Consider the following 25049-nt stretch of genomic DNA (forward strand, 5'->3'; position numbering starts at 1 on the left):
GTTCCCCAAGATTGGAAAAATTTAGTTTCAGCGGTATTGGAAACAGCACAACAATTACAGTGGTTATCATGGTGGCGAACAGAGGCTATAAAAATAGAACAGGAAAATACGACACAGGAAATAAATATTAATAGAGATCAATTGCTTGGTGAAGGACAATATACTAACATTTAGAAAACAAATTCAAGCTGAAGATAGGGTGATTGAACAATGTCGTAAGGCAGCCTTGAGAGCTTGGGAGCTGGTAGAGGAACTGGGAAAACAACTATTCCCTTTACTAAAGTGTTCCAAGGACCCTTGGAGCCCTTTACAGAATTCTTACAGAGGTTAGGATCTGCTATGATAAGGTGATGCCAGGATTCTGACAACAAACAGGCATTAAAACTTATCATGGCTTATGAGAATGCAAATACTGACTGTAAGAGGGTGCTTAGACCATTAAGGAAAGAGGCGCTCCACTAGATGACTGGGTAAAGGAGACAGTTAATATCAACTCTCAGGAGTATCAAAATAATATTGTGGGAACAAGCTTTAGCCAGAGAAGCCCAGATATCCTAATACTCGGTGCTTCAATTGTGGTAAAATTGGTCATGTGCAAAGAAACTGTAGAGATAGAAGGCGCAATAACCCAGGAGAAATACGTAACTCATAGGAGAGAACAAGAGGTTCTGGTTATGATTGTAATGAGGTGCCAAGACTCCCAGGGTACTGTAGTCCCTGTGGAAAAGGGAAACATTGGTCTCGGGATTGTCAATCTAAGAGAGATGTGCAAGGCAATATCTTGCCGACGGGAAACGGCAGGAGGGGGCCATCGGATCGGGCCCCCATAAACAATGCCAGCCAATTCCTTTGGCCAGTCAGGAAGTGCAAAACCCGCAGAAAACGGGAACTGAGTGTTAGTGATCTAATGCATGCTACTGAAGGCAGTGCAGCCTTGGATCTGGCTTCAAATATGTCTCTTACCCTATCTCCCCAGGTTGAATGTTAACAAATTAAATACTGGTGTTTTCGTGACCTTTGCCTTCAGCACAGTAGGAATGGTTCTGGGAAGAAGTGGGCTGACTTCTCATGGTTTTATTGTGCATCCCGGTATTATAGACGGAGATTCTAAAGAGGAAATAAAAATTCATGGCATGTGTAAAAAAAGAGATGAAAATCATGCCGGGGATAGAAATTGCTCAACTCCTACTGTTTCCTTACATTAAGGGCAAAACCGCTCCAGTAAAAAGAACTGGTACATTTGGAAGCACAGGGACCCGTGTGTTTTGGCAAACAGTAATTAATGATCAGAGACCTAAGTTAATTGTACAATTGAATGGTGTTAAAATAAAAGGCTTGGTAGACAGCGGAGCCGATGTCTCCATCATTTGCCAGAAGTCTTGAACCAAAAATTGGCCACTTAAAAAGGTTTATACAGAAATTGTAGGAATTGGTAAGCTATCTCAAATAAAACAAAGTGTACAGTGGCTTGAGTGTGTGGACAGACGGGCAGATAGGGAGGCTGAAACCCTATGTGGCTGACATTCCCATAAATCTATGGGGAAGAGACCTCTTACAACAATGGGGTACTCAGATTACTATTCCTGCAAATACCGAGATAAACAAGGTTGAAACTATGGGTGAACTAGCACACGCTTCTGGGGAAGAGATTCATGTAAGTGATCAGGGACGACACAAGCTATGCCATTGTCCAACCTCAGAACTCTTCAGGTTTAGAGTGTCAAAATTTTTTAAGAGGGGCCACTGCTGAGATACCAACGCCTTGCCCCTTAAAATGGATTTCAAACAGACCTGTATGGCAGGAGCAGTGGCTCTTAACAAAAGAAAAGTTACAGGGCTTCAAGGTCTAGTAAAAGAGCAGCTGGAGGCTCAACACATCGAAGAATCATGCAGTCCCTGGAATTCCCTGTGTTTGTGGTAAAAAAAAATCAGGTGGATGGAAAATGATAAGCATTGAGGGCCAGAAACAAGGTGATTCAAACCCATGGGTTCACTTCAACCTGAAATTCCTTTGCCTTCATGCTTCCTAGGTCTTGGCATATAATTACAATTTGATTTAAAAAGATTGTTTTTTCACCATACCTTTACATTGAGAAGGATTAGGAGAAAGGTTTGCTTCTCGGTACCTACTCTGAACAGTAATTCTCCAATGAAGATATATCATTGGAAGGTACTTCCACAGGAAATGTTGAATAGCCCAACTTTATGCCAGTATTGTGTACAGCACCTTTAAAATAATTCGTAGCAATTTCCTCAATCTATCATATACCATTACATGGATGACTATTCTGCTAGCTGATTCTGATCCTAGTGTTGTACGAAAAAATGTTTCAGGAAGCACAAAGAATTCTACCATGCTGGGGATTACAGATTGCTGTGGAAAAAATACAAGAGGAGATTCAATTACCTATTTAGGCTATAAAATAAGTGAACAAAAAAATTCGACCACAAAAGGTACAGATCCGTAGAGATCAATTACCAAACTCTTAATGACTTTCAAAGATTATGGGAGATATTAACTGCGTTAAGGCCTACAATTGGGTTAGCTACCTATGAGCTAAGTAACTGTTCCAAACTTTACAAGGGGATTCGGATTTAAACAGTCCTAGGTGTCCTGACCACGAGGCAGAAAAGGAGTTAATTCTGGTGGAGCAAAAAACTTCAAAAGGACATATGTAGATAGAATCGATCCTGAACTTGGTTGCATCTGGTTATTTGCCTTCGAACATTCTCCCAATGGGCTTCCTTATAGCAAAGGGAAGAACAGGATCATAAAATGAATATTCTGACAAAAAAAAGAACAAAAATTAAAACATACAAGAGAAGATTTTAAATTATTGATTACAAAGGAAAGAATAAGATTGGCCCAACTGACTCATGGATGGACCCGAACGAAATTGTAGTTGCCTCTTACTGATTCTGAGATTATGTCTTTATGGATAATTAATGAAGATTGCACAAAAGTTGTAGCAACTATTTGGGAGACATTAACAATAGATACCCAAAAAGCAAACGTATACAGTTTATAAAAAGAACTAATTGGATCCTTCCACGTATTGTAAAGAGGTCACCAATCTCAGGGGCACCCACCCCTTTTTCACTGATGCAATAAATCAGGTATGGTGGTTATAAGTCTAAAAAAATGACCAAGGTGATTAAAAGCCCATTTACCTCAGTTCAAAATCAAAATTATATGCAATCCTTATGGTATTGTTAGAGTTTCCTAAATCTCTTAAAATAATTACTGACTCTCAATATGCTGAAAGAGTTGTTTTACATATAGAAACTGCTAAATTTACTCCTGATAACACAAAATTGACTACCTTTATTTATAGAACTACAATAGGTCATAAGAGCAAAAATTATCCCTTGTATATTCTCATATTCGATCCCATACAGGTTTACCAGGCCCATTGGCACAAGAAAATGAAGAGATCGACAAATTATTAATAGGTAATGTATTCAAAGCCTCAAAATTTCATGAAAAACATCATGTCAATGGTAAGGGGATGAAAAACAGATTCTCTATCACTTGACAACAAGCCAGAGAAATAATTAATAAGTGTCCTACATGTTCCTTATATAGTCAACTACCATTACCTGTCGGGAATTAACCCTAGAGTAACAAAAGGAACAAAATTTGACAGATGGATGTGTTTCATTTTACAGAATTTGGGAAAATGAGGTATGTGCATCATACCATTGATACATATTCAGGTTTTCAGTGGGCAACTGCTTTAAGTTCTGAAAGGGCTGACTGTTGTGATTACTCATTTGCTGAAATAATGGCATTTATGGAAATACCTGCACAAATAAGACTGACAATGCTCCTGCATATGTGTCCCTTAAGATGAAAAACTTCTTTATGTATTATAATATAAAACATGTTACTGGTATACCTCACAACCCCACAGGACAAGCAGTTGTGGAAAGAGCTAATCGTACCTTAAAAGATATGCTTATTAAACAAAAGGGAAGGGTAAAGACACCCCGGGACCGATTAAATAATGCTTTGTTGACTCTAAATTTTCTTAATGTAAATGATGAAGGGACGTCAGCTACAGAGAGACATTGGGTGATAGAAAAAACTGAGGAGTTGGGACAACCAATATTCTACAAGGACTTGTCAAGTATAAAATAAAAACCTGCGGTAGTTTTGAGATGGGGTCGTGGGTATGCGTATGTTTCCACAGGAAATAAAAAAATATGGCTACCAACTAAACTTATAAAGATTAGATCTGACCATATAACAAGTGAGTCTTAAGAGCTACCTGGTCCTTAACAACTTGACATTGTTTCTTACAGCTTGGAAAACTAATGCCCTCTTCTGTCCTGTTGGTGTATATACAGGTAGAGCCCTGTATTTACAAAAAAACAGGACAAGGCTGTAAACAAAACAGACAGCGTGGGTGATTTAACCTCAAAAGCATGCCTCTGGCATCTTGAACAAGGTGCCTCAACTGATGTTTCCTTAAAAAATTATACATGTACTAACATCCGTATTAATGATTTCAAAAGTCTGTTTACTTTCAGAACAAAAAACAGGATCGAACTTCTGCCACTGGCACTACTGCTTCTTCCCGAATTTGCATGCATATTAACAATAAATCGGCTAGCCAAAAGGATCGATCCCAAAAGGACTGAACAAAAACAGCTAGCTTTTCCAGCACTTGGCCAATATATTATTTTTCTAGGGTACCCGAAAAAGATTTTTCTCCAAAACAACATAAAGTAATTTTGAGAACACGAGGCCCCCATTCCCAGTAGGTGGAGTGGGTGTTTTTGGTGGGTTACCAATGCTCATCTTTGCCTAACAGGGTTAGTTACAATTAATAAACGTTCATTTGGGGGTTTCTTTCTTCTATCTTTCTTTCTCTCTTACTTTCTATCCCTTTTAATATTAAGGGAAAGGGGGGAAGGAAGGGAAGGACACATGATTTGTAGACTAAAGTAGATTATTGAATCTACTAACTTCAAAATCTTACATTGGTTATTGTAGATTAAAGAAAAGTTTAAGACTTTTGATTGATGGAAATTTAAGACTTCAACTTTTGCTTCATGATAAAAATTTAAATTGTATATGTCATTCATTTTTGCCTTACTGTATTGTATGTTATATGTTGACAAAATATTATCTATTGTATGTTAGAAAACTTAAGTCATTTTATTCAATGTTTATTTAATGTATTATTCATGTACCACTAATGTCTTAGGAAAAAACTGTTCAGAAAGATTGGGGATAAAAGTTGATATTTAGTTACGAAGAAATCTACTAGATACTAACTTACTTGTCATAGAACAGGTTTGTTTAATTTCTTGTATATGTCTCCAAAGGAATAGTAGCTAACTGTAGGAATAGATAGAGTTGGTTTTCAACTCTTCAGAGATCCGAGAATATGGCATTTAAGGATGAGGGCTTTCCTGACAGAGAGAGACATCCACTCCTGGCCACTTCTCCATTTGCATCACTGAAGATGGGGGCTTCAAGAGACGCCGGTGACAGAATGGTCACTGGACAGAGAAAATGCTCTTATCTCTACTGCTGATGACAGGCTGACTGGCTGCAATGATCAACAGTGATGCTGGAAAGTTGACTGTCCAGCTTTGAAGAGACTAGATGGACCGGACCGTCAGATTTCCTGCTTCAAAAAGCAGTTTGTTGGATGTTTTGGGCCGATAAGGCTGAAGACTGATTGCCCCAATGAAGGAGAGACTTCGGTGAATATCCAGGCAGTCTGCTCTCTCTGTCCTATGCAACTTGGAAGTTGCCTGCCAGCACGTCCTTTATTAGATAAATTTTCCTTCTTGGATCTCTGATGGGATTGAAGACTAGATAGCCAAAGCTTTAGTTTAAGAATTAAAAACACCTTTATAGATGGATAATTGAAATTTCTCATGAAAAAAAAAAGAAAGACTCTCTTTGTAGGTAGTGGAATATTTTTTCTCAGGTTAACAAGTATAACAGACTTGGTTATGTACTTGATATCTGATGATTATGTATATAGTATATGTGTGTTTATAGTTCTTAATTTTTTAAAGAGAAGGGGGATGTGTGGGAAGGAGTAAGCTTTGTCACAGTTGGGAGCACTCTTGGCGGGCTTCACCCTTGGGGTACCACATGAATACCTTGTGACAGACTGAGTGGAGCCATCCTGGGTCTGGAATTCAGGAAGCAGACCTGGGAACCCCACCTGGACAATTGTCTTTCTAATGGACCCTCACCGGGAGAAGGAGCCGGTCCTTCCCACGTGACTAAGGAGTTGGGAAAAGAGAATAACAAAGTCGGCTGCAGGGAGAGTGTGCAGGAGGCAGCGGACAAAGCTGGATCAGGACGCCAGCAGAGAGACATCTAAGGATCCGTCTCCCGTGGAACGGCTACCGGAAGGTCACTCTTTTGTCCCTTTAACCTTTTTCCTTCTTGTATAAGCTAGTTGGGTTGCATAATAAAGTTTAATTGCTAAGAAACAGAGTCAACACTTACCCCTCAGAAAAGGGGAGAACATACACACACACACACACACACACACTGCAAATCCACCTCAGCACATCAAGTCTCATCAGGACTGTGAACTTCACACACTGCAAATCCACCCCAGCACTTCGAGTCCCCCCAGCACTGTGCACTTCCTCTTTCACAGTGTCCTGGCAAGGCAGCCACAGCAGGGTGAAGTGATCGAAAGGCATGCAACTGAGACCAAGTCAGAGACAGCCCCACCCCCTCTCTGGGGACTCCACATGGAGACTAATCTGCCCATTGGGTATATATGTGTGGCAGGTCTAGGTCTAGTCCATGCCTGGCCCTTAGTTGGTGCTTCAGTCTCCACAAGCCCCTCTCGGCTCAGGTTAGCTGGGACTGTTGGTCTTCTTGTGGATCTCCAGTCCCCTCCAGGTCACTCCATCCCTCCCCCACCCCCAACTTTTCTCCAGGCTCCTTTTATTTCTTAGCTCCCTCCTATTTCCAATGCTACTAAAGACAACAGCATAGTATTTTCAAAAAGAAAGGCACTGCTAAAAGCACAAAGGACCCTGGAAATATCTAGTGCAGAAGGGCTTAGAGTTCCAGGGCAAGACACAAGGTTGAAACCTGCAGGCAGACGGACAGAAGGCCAATGGAGACCATATGAACGTGTCCCAGGGAATGCGCTCATGTCGTCAACTCAGAAAAGAATGACTAGCCATATACAATGTAGATCTTCCCCCTTCAGACACACACACACACACACACACACACACATCACTTTTCTAAATTCTTATAGTTTCTACTAAAAAAGTTACTAAATTATTTGAAATAATTAAATCATTCTAATTAGTTGCTGATATCCATTAAATGTAAGAAGTTGCCTGAAAACTGTTCGTTTATTAATGTATTAAAATTCCACTTTGCTTAGTGGACATCAGTTGGCCCTTATCATTTTGATGTTCAAGCCTCCTGCTCATAGAACTCACTCATCTTGACGGCTTTCAACATCAGTAGCCTGGTTAAATGCTGTTTAACCTATACACCCAACATCAGTAGCCTGGTTAAATGCTGTTTAACCTATACACCCAGCTGCAGCTCCAAACAGCACCTTTATCTATCCTCTTTCTATCCTTTTATTCCTTCTTTCTTCTTTTAGTTTTTCAAGACAGGGTCCCTCTGTGTAGCCCTGGCTGTTCTGGAACTCACTCTGTAGACCAGGCTAGCCTTGAACTGAGAGATCTGCCTGCCTCTGCCTTCTGAACACTGGGATTAAAGACGTGCACCACCATGCCTGGCTAACAGATTTTCTTAAATCTGGAAAAGTCTGATTTTTACCTCAGGAAAAAATGATAAATATTATAAATGTAAATCCTGAACAATTTCACATTGGATAGCTGTACTAATACTGACTCCACTTAATACATTACATAGGCTTAGTATTTTGTGTTGTACTTGTGACAAAAAGAAATAATAAGTCTAAGTAACATATAGTCTCCTCTTTAGCAAAGTATGTGGTTGATATTAAACTATATTCAAGTTCACCATGCATCGTCTGACTGGACAGTGTGCTATAGCTACACACAGCCTCTAGCCATCTCTTCTGAGAAGCAGAGCTGTACCTCTCCTTTGCTCCCATTAGGACAACCTTTGATATTTTCTCCCTCCATGTAACCCTGGCTGTCATGGAACTCACTTTGTAGACCAGGCTGCCCGTGAAATCACAGAGATCCTCCTGCCTCCGCTAGGATTAAGGGCATGTGCCATTATGAAGAGCTTAATCTTTAATTTGTTTTTTGTTTTTTTTTTGTTTTTTTTGCCTGTTTTTCACTGGGACAATCTTTGACTTTTACTTAGAGTGTTTGCCCATTAGTATCTAATACAGTTATTTGTACAAACATCTGTACTCAGAAGGCTGAGTAAAAGGACTATTATAATATGGATTTGAGATCAACCAGACCAACATTAAAAAACAAAGCAGCAACAACAACAAAAACTCCACCTCAAGAGTAGGGCCACTGGCTTCTGTCTGGAATCCCCACACCTGAGTGGTAGAAACAGGTACATCAGGTGTCCAAAGTCATGCTCCGCTATGGACGGTTAGTTTGAGGGCAGCAGTGGCCTACCTCAGACCTTATTTCAAAAACCAAACAAAGACTCCATCTCAAAGGAAACTGAGAGGAAGAGAGGGGAGGGGAGGAGATCAATATCGGAAAGAAAAAATATATATAAAATATTATGTAAAACTTTCAAAGGGCCTTTTCCCTCTTTCACAGAGACCTTGGAACCACAGGCAGACAGTCGGAAGGCAAGCTGCCAGTATCAATTCACACTTGAACAAAACTTTTGCCAATGAAAACTGAAACACCTGTATGAACTGAATGGTTTCTATTTTCAACAATGAAAGGAAATTAAAACATTACAAATGTCACTGACTTGGCTCATCTGAAAGGAAATAACGCAGTTATCACAGCTAATTTTAAATTATCAAGCCAATACAACATAGTTGGCTTTCTAAAACAATACAGATTATTGTTACCATGACTCGGCTTTCCTGAAATGTGTAGATATGATTTCTAAAGAACAGCGCCACATAATGATCGTCTTAAAACAAGGAGAGCTGTGGCTTCCAGGACGAGCTTTAGGTTGCTACATTAAAATATTTCAAGTATGTATGAAAATGCCATAAGAAACCTGCCAGCTTGTATGCTTATTAAAATATTTTAATTTAAAAGTAATTTAATTTAAGCCAGACAGTGGTGGCACATGCCTTTAATCCCAAAACAGGCAGGGCTACACAGAGAAACCCTGTCTCGAAAAATCAAAGTAATAATAGTACTAGTGGTAACAATAATAATTTAAACTAAATTAATCTCACATATCTCACGAACATTTCAACATGCTGCACCAACATGAAAACACTGGCAAAAAATCATACACAAGAAGAGATCTTACCATTATTTTTGGAAACTTTAAGACAGCTCATTAAAAGTCTGTAAAATACAGAACCAAAATAAGCCAACTATTTGGTTGAGAATCATCAGTAAATACTGGTAATATATTTTTAATTTAGTTAAAAAAAAAAACTCCTCAGTTTCTGGGAACTAAAGAGTATCCCAAAACTAAGGAGTTTGAGGCAGGAGGATTGTGAAGCCAGCCTCGGATACATAATTACATCCTACCTCAAAAAGTAAAGTGTGTGTGCGTGCATGTTTACCAAATGCCTAATAGCCACAGTCACTCTCTCCAATGACTTCCAATCTCTTATAGGATATTAAAATTTGTATTTGATAGCTCTTACATCAGCAAAGAACTCTCACGCCCCAGACCATTTACAGCCTCCATGCCAGGTCACCAGAACAGAGGAAGGGATGCCCAGCAAGATGCTGCCGCTCTGTCTTTGCTCTCACCTCCACAGGCAATTCTAAACATGCCTGCTCTCTTCAAGCTGCTCAGAAATAAGTGTGCCCTCCTCTGAGCCAAGGACCACAAACCTGGCTTGTCACTGAATGCTAAGGACACCAGCTTTTACTTACTGTGGGTCACTTTTATACATACCACATTTGAAAGCAAAGTTTCAGTGGAGGGAAGATAGAAAACGTAGCTGTCCTTACCACCAAGTAGTGCTATCTAAACTATGGAGAGAAGCAGAGCAATGTGGGCACAGAGCAAGGTCAACCCAATGCCCGGGCTGTGGTCGCCTCCACTCCTTCTCTTCCTCTGTACACACTTACTGAGCAACAACTAGGACTGACACACTGGAGCCTGCTCTAGACCTTGGAAAGGCACAAAATGCAAGGGCTCGGGCTTGAACACCAGGAAGGAACTGAAAGTCTAACTAAGGAAAACTATATGCACAACTGATAGCTATATAAACAAAAATGTCCCCAGCCAAAAGAGGCACAGAAACAAGGCCAAGAGCTTAGAAGTGGCGTAGGGCCTGACAGTGCCCACCTCTTGTCTCAGATACACTTGGGAGTTGCACAGAATACACCTGTCCCTCAGAATCTGTGAGGGGTGGGTCCAGGTGCCATAGAAAATATCAGAAAGTCCCTGGTATTTGCATACAGGCTGCCACACACATCCTCCCTTGTTCTTTAAATCACTCTTGTTACTATAGAGCCTAAAACCAAGTAACTGCTACAGAACTTGCTATTGCTCTGTGTTATTTAGGGAACAATGATAAGAAGGTCTGTACATATGCAATATACACAAACTCTCTGCAAATATTTTAAATCCTTGACTCTGGGTGCAAAAGCTACTGATGTAAAAGACCAGCAATATAAACAAATCCTCATCCTTAAAGTCAAAAGCCACCCTTGACTCACCATGTTACTGACTTCAGAATTGGTACAAAAAGAAGTGAGAGGATGGATAGATGAAGATGGATAGATGAAGATGGATAGATGAAGAGAACAGTCGTTGGGGCCGGAGTTGGTGCTGGTGTGCTGTGTATGATTCAGCTGAGAAAGACAAGGGAAGGGGTCATGCAGAGCCCAGAGCAGCCGAGTCCTGAAGCCCTCCACTTGCCTGTTCCTTGCATTTCTTCCCAGTGAGTGGGTTTTGTTTGGGTTTTGTTGGAGACAGGGCTTAAGTGTCCCAGGCTGGCCTCATTTACTGTGTAGCTAAGCATGGCCTTGAACTTCTGCTCCTCCTTGCTCCATCTGTAGTCAGGGATTGCAAGCATGCACCACTACACCCAGTTCATGCATTCCTGGGAATTGAGCCCAGGGCTCTGTGAGTACCAGGCGAACACTCTACCAACTGAGCTATATCCCCAGCACATGGCAGTACTTTCTGGAAATTTAAAGATTTACTTGAAATTAACAAAGAAGTCTCCTTCGAAAAGTTAGATCTGGCACTTGAGTCTCTGAAGTCACAAAGCTTTCTCCCCCAAGGACAGCAGTACTCAGGCCAGTGCTGCCTGGGAGGGCAGCCAAAGAAGAGAGAGCAGAAAAAAATACACAGCAAACAGCCTGTGGGGAACATATGAAACTTGAATTTATGACCTTCACTGCAGCTGGGAGGGATGAGATACCCACATCAGAACCACTGGCTGTTTAGTGTGCAAGTGCCTCATGACACGGAGGAATGAGAGCAGATAAAGAAGGTTATAATCTGAGGAACAGAGCGAAACTCTCCCTCACTCACAAGAGCTGTGCTTTTAACAGTTTAGTGTTCGCACAGGAGCTAGGGAGGACACACAGACGCCAGGGTGTACAAAACCATCGCAATATGATGGTGTTGCCTCTGCTCTCTCCAGCAGAGAGCCCAGCCAGAACATTTCCTGTCATCTGCCCCATCACAGCTGGCCTCAGTGGAGACCCAAGCTCCAAGTCCCTCTCTGCCTGGACACTGTCTCCTCTCGGCCCTGTCCTGCCCCGCCGCCCAATTTGAGGTGGATCTGTGTTCCACATCATCACCTTCCTATTGAGACAGTCCAGACCTCCCTGCTAAACAGCCATCCCACCTCAATTACACATCCACTTCTCTCTGTCTGTGTATTTCCCCCTCAGGAAAGCAAATTGACCGAAACTCTAGAACAAAAAAGATATTGTTCAATGTAACTATTATGCACAGTAACAGAGTAGACCCTGGAGTCAAAAATAAGAAGAAAAGAAAAAACAGAATCTGATCACTGCTTCAAATCTAAGCAAGTACAAAGAAAAACAGACCGGCTTAAAGGAGCAGCAAGAAATATGCGGCTTGGAAACTAGCAAGATAAGCACCCCTAATTTCCTTAGCTGGCAGTTTTTCAGCTTGAGCAAGAACACACCAAGGCAACATAATCTGCAAGGGAAAAGAAGGAAGTGCAGAGGGAGACGCCGTCACTCACCGATGTGAAGGCTAGCAGCTCCTCCTCCGTTAGCTTATGAACTGGGTTGTTCTTCTGGAAATTTGTACTTTGAATTAAAAAACAAAAAGGTTAAATTAATCCTAAAATACATGTTGCAGCTAATTAAAAATAACTCTTAAAGACAAACACATATACAGGTATAGAAATGAGCTTTCAAAAGACAATTAAAAAAATAAAATGATGAAAATACAACAGCTGGTGTCAAAATAATTTATCTTATTAGAAAAATATAAAGAAAGAGCCGGCATGGTAGCACATGCCTATAATCCCAGCACTTGGGAGGCAGAGGCAGGTAGATCTCTGTGAGTTCAAGGCCAGCCTGGTCTACAAAGTGAGTCCAGGATAGCCAAGGCTACACCCTGTCTCAAAAAAAAAAAAAAAAACCAAAAACAGAAAAAGAAAAAACAGAAGAAGAAATCCAGAGACTACAAGATAGTTGGACAGATAAAGATAGATGGCATGGCATGCACCCCTCCAAAAATAAGTGGTAAAAGAAAAAGAGAAATCCAAGCTATACCACTCACAAAGACAATGGAAAGAATTAATACAGTGCTAAGTCCCATTTACTAAGCTTCTACCGCAAACAAATCCCATCATGACAACCAGACAGGCTAAAATCAGTAAAGTACAGGCACTCTAAGACACTGAGGACAGAGTCTAAGAAGCACAAACATTTGGCAAACAATTTGAAGTTAGGTAAACATCACGTATTCCCAGCTAAGTCATTCCATCCTAGCTCATACAGCCCAGAAAAATCAATGAACAGTGGACCAGGAATGATACAAATAAATATTCACTGCAGTAGAAAAACTCTGAAAATAATCACAACATCAAAACAGAAAATGACAAATTGTAACATATCCAGCCAGTGCAATGCCTCCCTGCAAATTAATTGGAGCTACAGAGTAACCCAGAAACACAATAGAGAGGAAAAGCATGGGATAAATTACAGAAAGCATGAAAGCAAGAAAATGGTCCTGGAAACCTACAAGAAGAACTTTATGACAGGCAGATCTGGATCCTGGGGTCCTCCTCAAACTAAGGCACCAGCCAAGGAGAATATAGGCAGTAAGCTTCGAACCCCTACCAAGACCTAGCCGACAAACTGGATATTCTCCACCGTTGAGTGGAGAGTGAGATCTGACTCTAACACGAACTCTGGTGCCCCTTTTCTGACCACGTCCCCCAGATGGGGAGGCCTGGCGGCACTCAGAGGAAGGATAGCTAGTTACCAAGAAGAGATTTGATATTCTGAGAGCATATATAGGGGGAGGAGGTCTCCCTCAGTCACAGACATAGGAGAGGGGAGAAGGGGAGAAATGGGAGGGAGGGAAGAATGGGAGGAAACAGGGGAAGGGCTAACAATCGAGATGTAATATGAATAAATTAATAAAAAAAAAAGAAAAGAAAATGGAAGCCCTCAGCCTGTAGGACACAAGACATAAGAATAAGCACCTTTGTTAAAGGCCAGAAAGTGACAAACACACAACTCAGGGTAACATTTTCTCTGAGGAGACCAGGGTGAGGGAGACATGGAAAAAATGCACAGGTTGAACTTGCGATGTCTGCAAACTTCTGGCTCACCACTTCCGTGTTATTGCTAAACATGTAACTTAAATTCACATGGTACATGGCTTATTCTGCATGTAGACATTACGCATATAGGAATGCCAGCAACTAGACATGCTTGGTGGCTCATGCTTGAAACCCCAGCACTCAGGAGGCTGACGCTGCCAGACTGGGGCAAGTGTGAGGCCAGCCTGAGTGACAGAGTAAGGCCCTGTCTCAAAAGAGACTTTGTAAAGGGCTGGAGAGCTAGCTCAGTGGTTACAAGTACCTGCTGCTCTTGCAGGGAACTTGGGTTCTGTTCCCAGTACCTACAACCATCGGGAACCCCGGGTCTAAGGGATCCCATACCCTCTTCTGACCTCCATGGACACCAGGTGTACATGTGGTGCACATACATAAACATAGACAAAATAGTTATAAAACATGGAAGATAATAAAGTTTAAAAAGAATGAAAACAAGCTAGGCAAGGTAGCACACACTTGTTATCCCTGCACTCAGGGAGGCAGAGCCAGGCAGATCTCTGTGAGTTCGAGGCCAGCCTGGTCTACAGAGCCAGGACAGCCAAGGCTACACAGAGAAACCTTGTCTCAAAAAAGAAAACAAAAAAAAATTTTTTTAATTCTTTAATGTATTCTCATTCTTATTTTCTCTCTCCCCCCGTCTCTCTCTGTGTGTCTGTGTGTGTGTGTGTTTCTGTCTCTCTCTGTCTCTGTCTCTCTTTCCCCTCCCTCTCCCTCTATCTCTATCTCTCTCTAGTTTGTAGCACAAAGAAATTATGTATCAAGCAACAAGTGATTCAATTAACCCCTCAAATCCCTCCCATCCTAAGACACGCTTCTATGTGTAACTGAGAACATTAAACAGTCTTAAGACAGGGTAAGAACCTCTTCTAACTGTAAAGTGAGTAAAGTACACAGATGAGGAGAAATGTCAGAGGTTCACTTAAAAATGACAAGCAATAAAAATCAACCAATGGAATAATCTTGCCATATTTTAAGAAAGAAGGAAGGAAGGAAAAAGAAAAAATTATTTCCACTGAACAGCATAAGGCTCTAAAGTATTAAGAATAAATTTACACACACACACACACACACACACACACACACACACACACACACCCCTCCACAGCCTGGTGCACACCTTTAATATCAGCCCTTAGGAGGCAGAGGCAGGCAGGTCTCTAAATTTGAGGCCAGCCTGATTTATATAGTGAGTTCAAGAACAGCCGGAGCTACACAAACTCTGTCACAGAAAAACAAAACAAACAACCAAAAATCTCTACCATATACATATATTGTATATATAGCATATATTTTATATATATATATATTGTATATATGTTTTATCATGTGCACGCACGTACACACACACATACACACACACACACACACACACACACACCTCTGGAGGTCAAAATACTCATTCTCAGCTTGAGAAGTGGTGCAATCAAAAGATCAGTGCCAGCCATGCAAGTATAAGGACCTGAGCTCAGATGCCCAGGCCCATGTAAAACCCAGTTGTGGTCATGTGCATCTGTAACCTAGTCCTATGGGAACAGAGATAGGATCCTCAGTATAAGCAGGGAATTGGTGAGCACCAGGTTCAGCGAGAAACCCCGTCTCAATAAAGATGAGGGGGAGAACACTGGTGTAAAACACACAAAGGCCACCTCTAGCCTCTACATGCAGCTCTCACACACAAAATTCTTCTTGCATATATTTAATACTTTATTAAAGGTCTACACCCAGTTGAAGGTAACCAAAGACGTTTGCTTGTTACAAAGAGAAGGAACTACAAAGTCAATAGATTCTTGACCTCTGGCCCTGTAATTCACTGCCCAAGAATTCCCCAGCTTCATAAGTAGTAGAAAATTCCTACTGTACAGGGAGGTTTTGATGAAGATCTTCCCGAACTCAGGAGAACAATAGTCAAAGTGTTCAGCACAGCCAAGTCACCCATCAACGCACCAGACTCCAAGGATAACAGCAAGCTCCTCCGCACACAGGTCAGGCATCCTGAACCGGTCACTATCTGCTAGCTTGATTTCATCCAGGACCGTATCATCATTGAGCTCAAGGTTCTGGAAGGACACAAAACACAATACAGAATAAAAATTACATTCCATTCACTCATTCAACAGACTGATAAAGAAGATGATATTGACGTATGGCGGTTTTTCTGGATGGGGTGTTGGGATACATTATTTTTGTTTTGATTTACTTTCAAGTTTTTGTTTTCATTTGGTGTGGGTTTTGTGTGTTGTTTCTTTTTCATAGGGTCTCATTATGTATCCGTGGCTGGCCTGAATTCACTAGATAGACCAAACTAGCCTTAAACCCACAGAGATCCACCTGCCTCGGCCTACTTAGTACTAAAATTATAAAGGCAGGTAGCTCTCTACTCAGCTTAAACAACCTCTTTTTTTTTTAATTAATTAATTTATTTATTATATATGAATGCTTTATCTGCAGAAGAGGGCATCAGATCACATTACAGATGGTTGTGAGCTACCATGTGGTTGCTGGGAATTGAACTCAGAACCTCTGGCAGAGCAGTCAGTCCTCTTAACCTCTGAGCCATCTCTCCAGCTCCCAACCTTTCACTTTTTAAAGATTATATAATGTCTAAAAATGATCAACATATAATTTCTTGTGAACACACAGTAGGGAGCAATTTACTTCGTGGAAAAATTTTGCCATGTGCACCTCAAGTATTCAATGGAAGTAACAATACTGCAGAATGACTACTGACCCCAGAGCAAAAGCACCTCTGCTAACAGAATCCCACCACCCACGCCCACCTACTTACACTCTCCTCTTCTACCTACCCATCACTACTGCCTGGCCCTCTCTCTACCCCATCTCCCATCACTGGAGGGGTATGTATCCCTGTGATCACAGCTCTCAGTGCATCACGAGAGCGGCCAAACTGCACAGGTTATCATGGCCTGTCTAGTTCCCTCGCCAGGCCTAGAATGTGCCAAACAATACTAGCCGCTCTGAACAGATGGAGTCAGGTGTACTAACTCTGTCCTGCCTCAGCTGCAGAGCCATTGCTGCCACTTGCTCGGAATCAGCTAAACTATTTTACAGCAAAGCAGAAGGTTTTTGTAAAGTACATTTCATTAATAAATCTTTAAGATGGTCTACTTTTAAAAAAAAATAAGGAAAATAAGTCTTAAAAAAGAAAAGAAAAGGGACTAGTGGAGACTGGAGAGATGGCTCAGAGGTTAAGAGCACTGATTGTTCATCCAGAGGTCCTGAGTTCAATTCACAGAAACCACATGGTGGCTCATTTATAATGAGATATGATGCCCTCTTCTGGCCTGCAGGTGTGCATGCAGATAGAGCACTCATGCACATATGAGGGGGGGTGGAGGGGAGGGGAAGGGAAGGGGGAGGAGAGGGGATGGAGGAGGGAAGGAGGGAAGGAAGGAAGGAAAGGAGACAGACGTGGTGTTCAGAATATGGAAAGCTCTTAGAAAATCAAAATTAAAAGTGGACCAAAAATATATGCTGATACTTCGTAAAGAAGGTATACAAATAGGCAATAAATACACAAAATGTCCTTAACAGTGACTAGCAAGCTCAGCACTCATTACCAAATTCAATTCCTGGGACTCACGTGGTGGTGGAGCCCCAAGCGTACATAAGCAGTCACAATTGCTGGGGAGGAAGAGATTCTCCAACAAGCCAAGCAACCTGCAAATTGTGCAGGGAGCTCAGGGATGTGGTGAGTATCACCCAAGCTGCCGTGAGCTCTTCAGTGATGCAGACGTCTTTGAGTCATCCATGGCCCCCTAAGTAACCCTTCACCACACTCCTTCCTGTGAGTCTCCAATTAATGCATTGGTTCCAAAGCGAGGCTTGGGTAGAATAGTTTCTTTTGTCTTTCCTCTATGTGCTACCTGAAGTGAACAGTTGTTCACATCTCCCCAGGGAAAGTCACACAACATCAAATAAATGCCATAAAATACAGGAATAGACTTAATGACAGAAATCACATGGCCATATCAACAGGAGCAGGAAAGGCCTTCAACAAAGCTCAACATCCACTCATGATAAATGTCCTGAAGAAACCAGGATGAGAAACAATGTATCCCAGCCTGCAAGCCACCCTAATATATATATATTATATATATATATATATATATATATATATATATAATATATATATATATATTAATATATATATAACTTTTTTTTTCATTCTAACAGTTCTGTTCTGTTAGAATACCTGGACTCATACACCAAGGTTGTCTGCTATCCTTCACACACAGTCTGCTCATATAAGCAAACACAAACACACACACACACACTATACACATACACAAAAGATTTAACTTTGTGTGATTCAACTTCAGAATTAAATCTCTTTTCAAAGATACGGTTCTATGGCCTAAAGATCAGACTCCAATGGGCACCCTCAAGCTTAATGAGGGGCTTAGACAGGACTGAATACAGAGAAGAGAAAATTAAGGATAAGCGTACTTATTACACATTTTCTGACTAGTGTTAACCACAGCAGCAGCACATACACAGCTCCGCCACAGCTCCACATCCTCAAGGAAGTCAGTCAGGGCTGCATTTCTACAACCCTCTCCCTCACTCACTCTTCTAGAACCAAGAGCTGCTCCTTGCTAAAGCTACCACAAAAGCCAACAAGAAACTTGGAACTCACCCAGCATTCTTATCAGAGGCCCTCCTCAGAGTGAACCGAATGACAGCTCCTCCCACTCCCTCAGCCCTAGCCTTTCCCCTTGGCATCAGTCTCAGAACAGAACAGAATTTCGGTATTCAGTGTACTTAGGGTAAATTTATTTATAGGTTCTAAAAGGAAGCATACCAAAGCATCGCCATTAAAGACATTTAAAATCAATAAAAGGACAATCAAAAACTGTAGATGAGGGCTGGAGAGATGTCGCAACAGCAAAGAGCACGGGTCACTCTTCCCAAGGAACCAGGTTCAATTCCCAGCACCCACATGGCAGCTCACAACAATCTATAAATAACTCCAGCTCCAGAGGACCCAGTCCCCTCTTTTGGTTTCTGTGATCACTGTGAACATATGGCACACAGATATATGTGCAGACAAAACACCCTTACACATAAAATAAAAATAGATCTTTTTTTAAAAAATGTAACATATAAAACTGTAAATGTGGGATTCTCTGGAAAATGAAAATATGCTCATGGCCTCCATGGAAGCAACTGTCCAAGAGTCTTAAGTTCAAGCCACAAGAAAAGAATGAAGCAGCAAGCAACCCAATAGTGACAGAGTAGAAGGCAGATGGTAAAATGAGAGAACAGCACTGCTGGTTGTTGGTTTATGTCTTTAGGAAAAGCCAGAGAAATGTTAATTCTCTGAATGTTAAAAAATACCAACAGAAGACTAAAGTAAAGGGACTAATATAGCGCTGGCTGTGGTGGCACATACCTACAATCCCAGTGTACGGAGCAGAGAAAGTCCTGAGAATTGCTGACATGGGCACAGACATGCCAAGGACTCCAAGGCCTCAGACCCATAGAAACTGGCAATACGGGCCAGGTCCAAGAGGAAAGGCAAAGCTTTTCTCAGGAGCCCAAGTATAAGTGCTAATAGACAATTGATCAGTGTGTACAGAGATGAGCAAGTGCAATTCCCTGTTCCTGGATGTTCACAACCTGAGACTGCTCACCCACAGACTTCCTATGCAGACTAGCTAAGCCCTCCCCAGCCCCATCCTGTACCTAATAAACACACTATAGCTCCAGGTTACAGAGGAAGCAGACTCCTACCTAATCCCAACTTTCCTCCATGTATGTCTGTCTGTGTGTCTGTCCTTTCTCCATTCCCTCAACACCTCCATCAGGGTTCTATAACCCAAGCCACCTGGGTTGTGGCACATCAGCTCTTAGAAGGCTAAAATAGGAGAGACAGGAGCTAAAGGCCAACCTTGGCTACAGAGCCAGCCCCTGCTTCAAACCGCAAAAAACAAAATAAAGTAAACAGGTATGGCAGCAGCTAGTCTCTTGCTCTGTCTGCCATTTGTATGTCAAGGGGCAATGCGGCAACACTACTAACCTGTGCCTACACAAGGGGGGAACAGTGCTTGCTGCCTGGCTGTGGGGGCAGTGTGGCGGCTGGCACCCACTGCAATGGAAAGGATCCCTTCAAACTCTAAGCCGGAATAAATCCTTCCTTCCTTGAAAAAAACTATAAAAGAGAATGCTGATTGTCCCCGTTGTAGGTAAAAATAAAGAACTGAGCAAGGTTCTGGTGCAGCCCCCTCTCACCCAGATTCTGTCACCCACTGACACAGTGACAGTCAACTAAACAACTCACCTTGGTTAAATATTCCTGGGGGGTGGGGGCCGCGCTGAACTCACGCCTGGAAGGGACATCCTCTTCTCTCCTGACGTCTAGAATCAGCTGTGCCACATAATTTTCCTGGAATCGTGTCCTTTTTCCTAAAGCACCTGAAAAATTAAAAGAAAACCTTACCTGTCAAATTTATGGTACGATGATGACGTCTAATTAATTTACATACTGCTAAAGTATTTTCTCCATTCACATATGAGGACTCGGGGCCCAGTGATACAAAAGTGACTTCAGATAATCTGAAGCCAGTGAGCTATGGTGCCAAAGTTCAAACCCAGGGTTTCTGACACTAGATTCTCAAGCCCCATTTTTGCTTATTTTTATTCTCTGCTGAAAAAAAGAACTTATTAAGCACTGTGGGTAAAATTCACACACACACACACACACACACACACACACACACACACACACACATATATTATATGCATGTGGTATATATATTATAATATAATAATAGTGTAAAGACAGAGGATGAACAGTTGTCATCACTTGCTCAGGATCACAAGATCCTCTGCATTAAAAGCAGCACTTAGCTGGGGCCTCAGCTTCTAAGGCAAGCACTCCATCTGGCTTCATATGATACCAACATTTCTTCTTTATGTCTGTGAAATAATATGCTGCAGAAGAGCTATTTTCAGACCACTTTGAAGAGAAGCAAAAGTTTCAACATCCATTCTCTGGGAAATGTGGGGTTACAAAGACCAGCCTGAAAAAATCTGCTTCCTATACTGAGAGGATTCTGGGTCTGAGTCGGTATCAACCCTGTAACACCTCGTGCTCAAGATGGTCCCTAAAGCAGCCTAGCAGCTTACTTCTTTATAGTAGGTCTATAGCTGAGTGGGGGAAAAAAAATCATAATCTGCCTCTTTTTTGTTGTTGTTGTTGTTTGTTTTTTCAAGAAAGGGTTTCTCTGTGTAGCCCATCCTGAACTCACTTTGTACCTGCCTCTGCCTCCCAAGTGCTGGGATTAAAGGCATGAGCCACTACGTCCAGCTTTTCTGGTCCTCATTTTTTATTTGTGAGTACACTTGTATTTTTAAGTTCTTCACCTCAACTTTGGGGGGAAAAAACTGTAATAGCTATTAAACATACCACCAGTTTAAGCTGATTATACAAATCACCATATCATTAATACTTAAATAATCCCCCAAAAGTCTCCTACAACAAAAATATTTGAAAAAAAATCTCAGAAATGAACCTCACAAATTTATTACATATAACTAGATTTTCAATAGAGACAAGACTCCAAGTTATTTGTGGCATTGTTCCAAAAACTATAAAGTAAATTTTTAAATAACTTTTCCCATACAAATATTGTAATAAAAGATGGCCACAGTCCCATAAAGTCATATTTGACTCATGATGCAGCTAAAGGATTTTGTTGATTAACTTTGACTCAATAAGATACACAGAACACTGGGGCTAAGAACAGACCTACAAGATGATCTAGGCCTAGCATGCAACAATAGTCTCAGTCACTGATTACACCACAGGCAGGTGTCACATCCTGGGATACTCAGCCTAAACCCATGAGCCAGTGACAACTGGCTTTCATTAGTTCATTCATACTGAACGACAACTGTCCACTGTACAAGCTGTTTCCTATTTGGCACTCAGAAGAGACAACAGAGGATTTCAAAGAAATTCTTTAATTCATTCACTCTTTAAACACACACTTACAGTACAGGTCCTGCACAGCTTCAGAGAGTGAAAGGGAAAGAAGAGGGAATAAAGAAAACAACAGACACATGGACAGAAAAGCTGGGATCAGATGCCTAAGTTCTAGGATGCAGCAGCACAGCATGCTGGAAGCTCAGCAAGTTTATTACATACAGGGAGGCAGGGTAATTACATATGGCTATACAAGGAGACAGGATTACTATATACAGAGGAACAAGGAAGCAGGATTACTATATACAGAGGAACAAGGAGACAGGATTACTATATACAGAGGAACAAGGAGGCAGGATTACTATATACAGAGGAACAAGGAGGCAGGATTACTATATACAGAGGAACAAGGAAGCAGGATTACTATATACAGAGGAACAAGGAGGCAGGATTACTATATACAGAGGAACAAGGAGGCAGGATTACTATATACAGAGGAACAAGGAGGCAGGGTTACTATATACAGAGGAACAAGGAAGCAGGATTACTATATACAGAGGAACAAGGAAGCAGGATTACTATATACAGAGGAACAAGGAGGCAGGATTACTATATACAGAGGAACAAGGAGGCAGGATTACTATATACAGAGGAACAAGGAGGCAGGATTACTATATACAGAGGAACAAGGAAGCAGGATTACTATATACAGAGGAACAAGGAGGCAGGATTACTATATACAGAGGAACAAGGAGACAGGATTACTATATACAGAGGAACAAGGAGGCAGGATTACTATATACAGAGGAACAAGGAGCAGGATTACTATATACAGAGGAACAAGGAAGCAGGATACTATATACACAGGAAACAAGGAGGCAGATTACTATATACAGAGGAACAAGGAAGCAGGATTCTATATACAGAGGAACAAGGAGGCAGGATTACTATATACAGAGGAACAAGGAAGCAGGATTACTATATACAGAGGAACAAGGAGACAGGATTACTATATACAGAGGATACAAGGAGACAGGATTACTATATACAGAGGAACAAGGAGGCAGGATTAACTATATACAGAGGAACAAGGAGGCAGGATTACTATATACAGAGGAACAAGGAGGCAGGATTACTATATACAGAGGAACAAGGAAGCAGGATTACTATATACAGAGGAACAAGGAAGCAGGATTACTATATACAGAGGAACAAGGAAGCAGGATTACTATATACAGAGGAACAAGGAGACAGGGTTATTATATACAGAGGAACAAGGAAGCAGGATTACTATATACAGAGGAACAAGGAAGCAGGATTACTATATACAGAGGAACAAGGAGGCAGGATTACTATATACAGAGGAACAAGGAGGCAGGAGTACTATATACAGAGGAACAAGGAAGCAGGATTACTATATACAGAGGAAACAAGGAAGCAGGATTACTATATACAGGAGGAACAAGGAGGCAGGATTACTATATACAGAGGAACAAGGAAGCAGGATTACTATATAACAGAGGAACAAGGAGGCAGGATACTGAGGAACAAGGAAGCAGGATTACTATATACAGAGGAACAAGGAGGCAGGATTACTATATACAGAGGAACAAGGAGACATGGTTACTATATACAGAGGAACAAGGAAGCAGGATTACTATATACAGAGGAACAAGGAAGCAGGATTACTATATACAGAGGAACAAGGAAGCAGGATTACTATATACAGAGGAACAAGGAGCAGGATTACTATATACAGAGGAACAAGGAGCAGGATTACTATATACAGAGGAACAAGGAGGCAGGATTACTATATACAGAGGAACAAGGAGGCAGGATTACTATATACAGAGGAACAAGGAGGCAGGATTACTATATACAGAGGAACAAGGAGACAGGATTACTATATACAGAGGAACAAGGAAGCAGGATTACTATATACAGAGGAACAAGGAGACAGGATTACTATATACAGAGGAACAAGGAGACATGGTTACTATATACAGAGGAACAAGGAAGCAGGATTACTATATACAGAGGAACAAGGGAGCAGGATTACTATATACAGAGGAACAAGGAGAGCAGATTACTATATAAGAGGAACAAGGAGGCAGGATTACTATATACAGAGGAACAAGGAGGCAAATTACTATATACAGAGGAACAAGGAAGCAGGATTACTATATACAGAGAAACAAGGAGACAGGATTACTATATACGAGGAACAAGGAGACAGGATTACTATATACAGAGGAACAAGGAGCAGGATTACTATATACATAGGAACAAGGAGGCAGATTACTATATACAGAGGAACAGGAGGACAGGATTACTATATACAGAGGAACAAGGAAGCAGGATTACTATATACAGAGGAACAAGGAAGCAGGATTACTATATACAGAGGAACAAGGAAGCAGGATTACTATATACAGAGGAACAAGGAGACAGGATTACTATATACAGAGGAACAAGGAGACAGGATTACTATATACAGAGGAACAAGGAGGCAGGATTACTATATACAGAGGAACAAGGAGGCAGGATTACTATATACAGAGGAACAAGGAAGCAGGATTACTATATACAGAGGAACAAGGAGACAGGGTTACTATATACACAGGAACAAGGAGGCAGGATTACTATATACAGAGGAACAAGGAAGCAGGATTACTATATACAGAGGAACAAGGAGACAGGATTACTATATACAGAGGAACAAGGAAGCAGGATTACTATATACAGAGGAACAAGGAAGCAGGGTTATTATATACAGAGGAACAAGGAGGCAGGATTACTATATACAGAGGAACAAGGAGACAGGGTTATTATATACAGAGGAACAAGGAAGCAGGATTACTATATACAGAGGAACAAGGAAGCAGGATTACTATATACAGAGGAACAAGGAGACAGGGTTATTATATACAGAGGAACAAGGAAGCAGGATTACTATATACAGAGGAACAAGGAAGCAGGATTACTATATACAGAGGAACAAGGAAGCAGGATTACTATATACAGAGGAACAAGGAAGCAGGATTACTATATACAGAGGAACAAGGAAGCAGGATTACTATATACAGAGGAACAGGAAGCAGATTACGATATACAGAGGAACAAGGAGGCAGGATTACTATATACAGAGGAACAAGGAGACAGGGTTATTATATACAGAGGAACAAGGAAGCAGG

General features: G+C 41.3%; 1 protein-coding gene across 1 annotated transcript in view; it reads right to left on the reverse strand.

Annotated features, from left to right (window-relative positions):
• Ttc27 (tetratricopeptide repeat domain 27) overlaps positions 1-25049 on the reverse strand; it is a 134706-nt gene that overhangs the window by 83526 nt on the left and 26131 nt on the right. Inside the window, exons 7-9 of the mRNA XM_051168623.1 lie at positions 20209-20342; positions 15852-15964; positions 12294-12360 (exon numbers count right to left, since the gene is read on the reverse strand). Of these exons, the coding sequence (XP_051024580.1) occupies positions 12294-12360; positions 15852-15964; positions 20209-20342 (314 nt within the window). The remainder of the gene's footprint in view (positions 1-12293; positions 12361-15851; positions 15965-20208; positions 20343-25049) is intronic.

This window comes from Acomys russatus, chromosome 1 (assembly GCF_903995435.1).
Source record: "Acomys russatus chromosome 1, mAcoRus1.1, whole genome shotgun sequence".
In the NCBI taxonomy this organism is placed as follows: domain Eukaryota; kingdom Metazoa; phylum Chordata; class Mammalia; order Rodentia; family Muridae; genus Acomys; species Acomys russatus.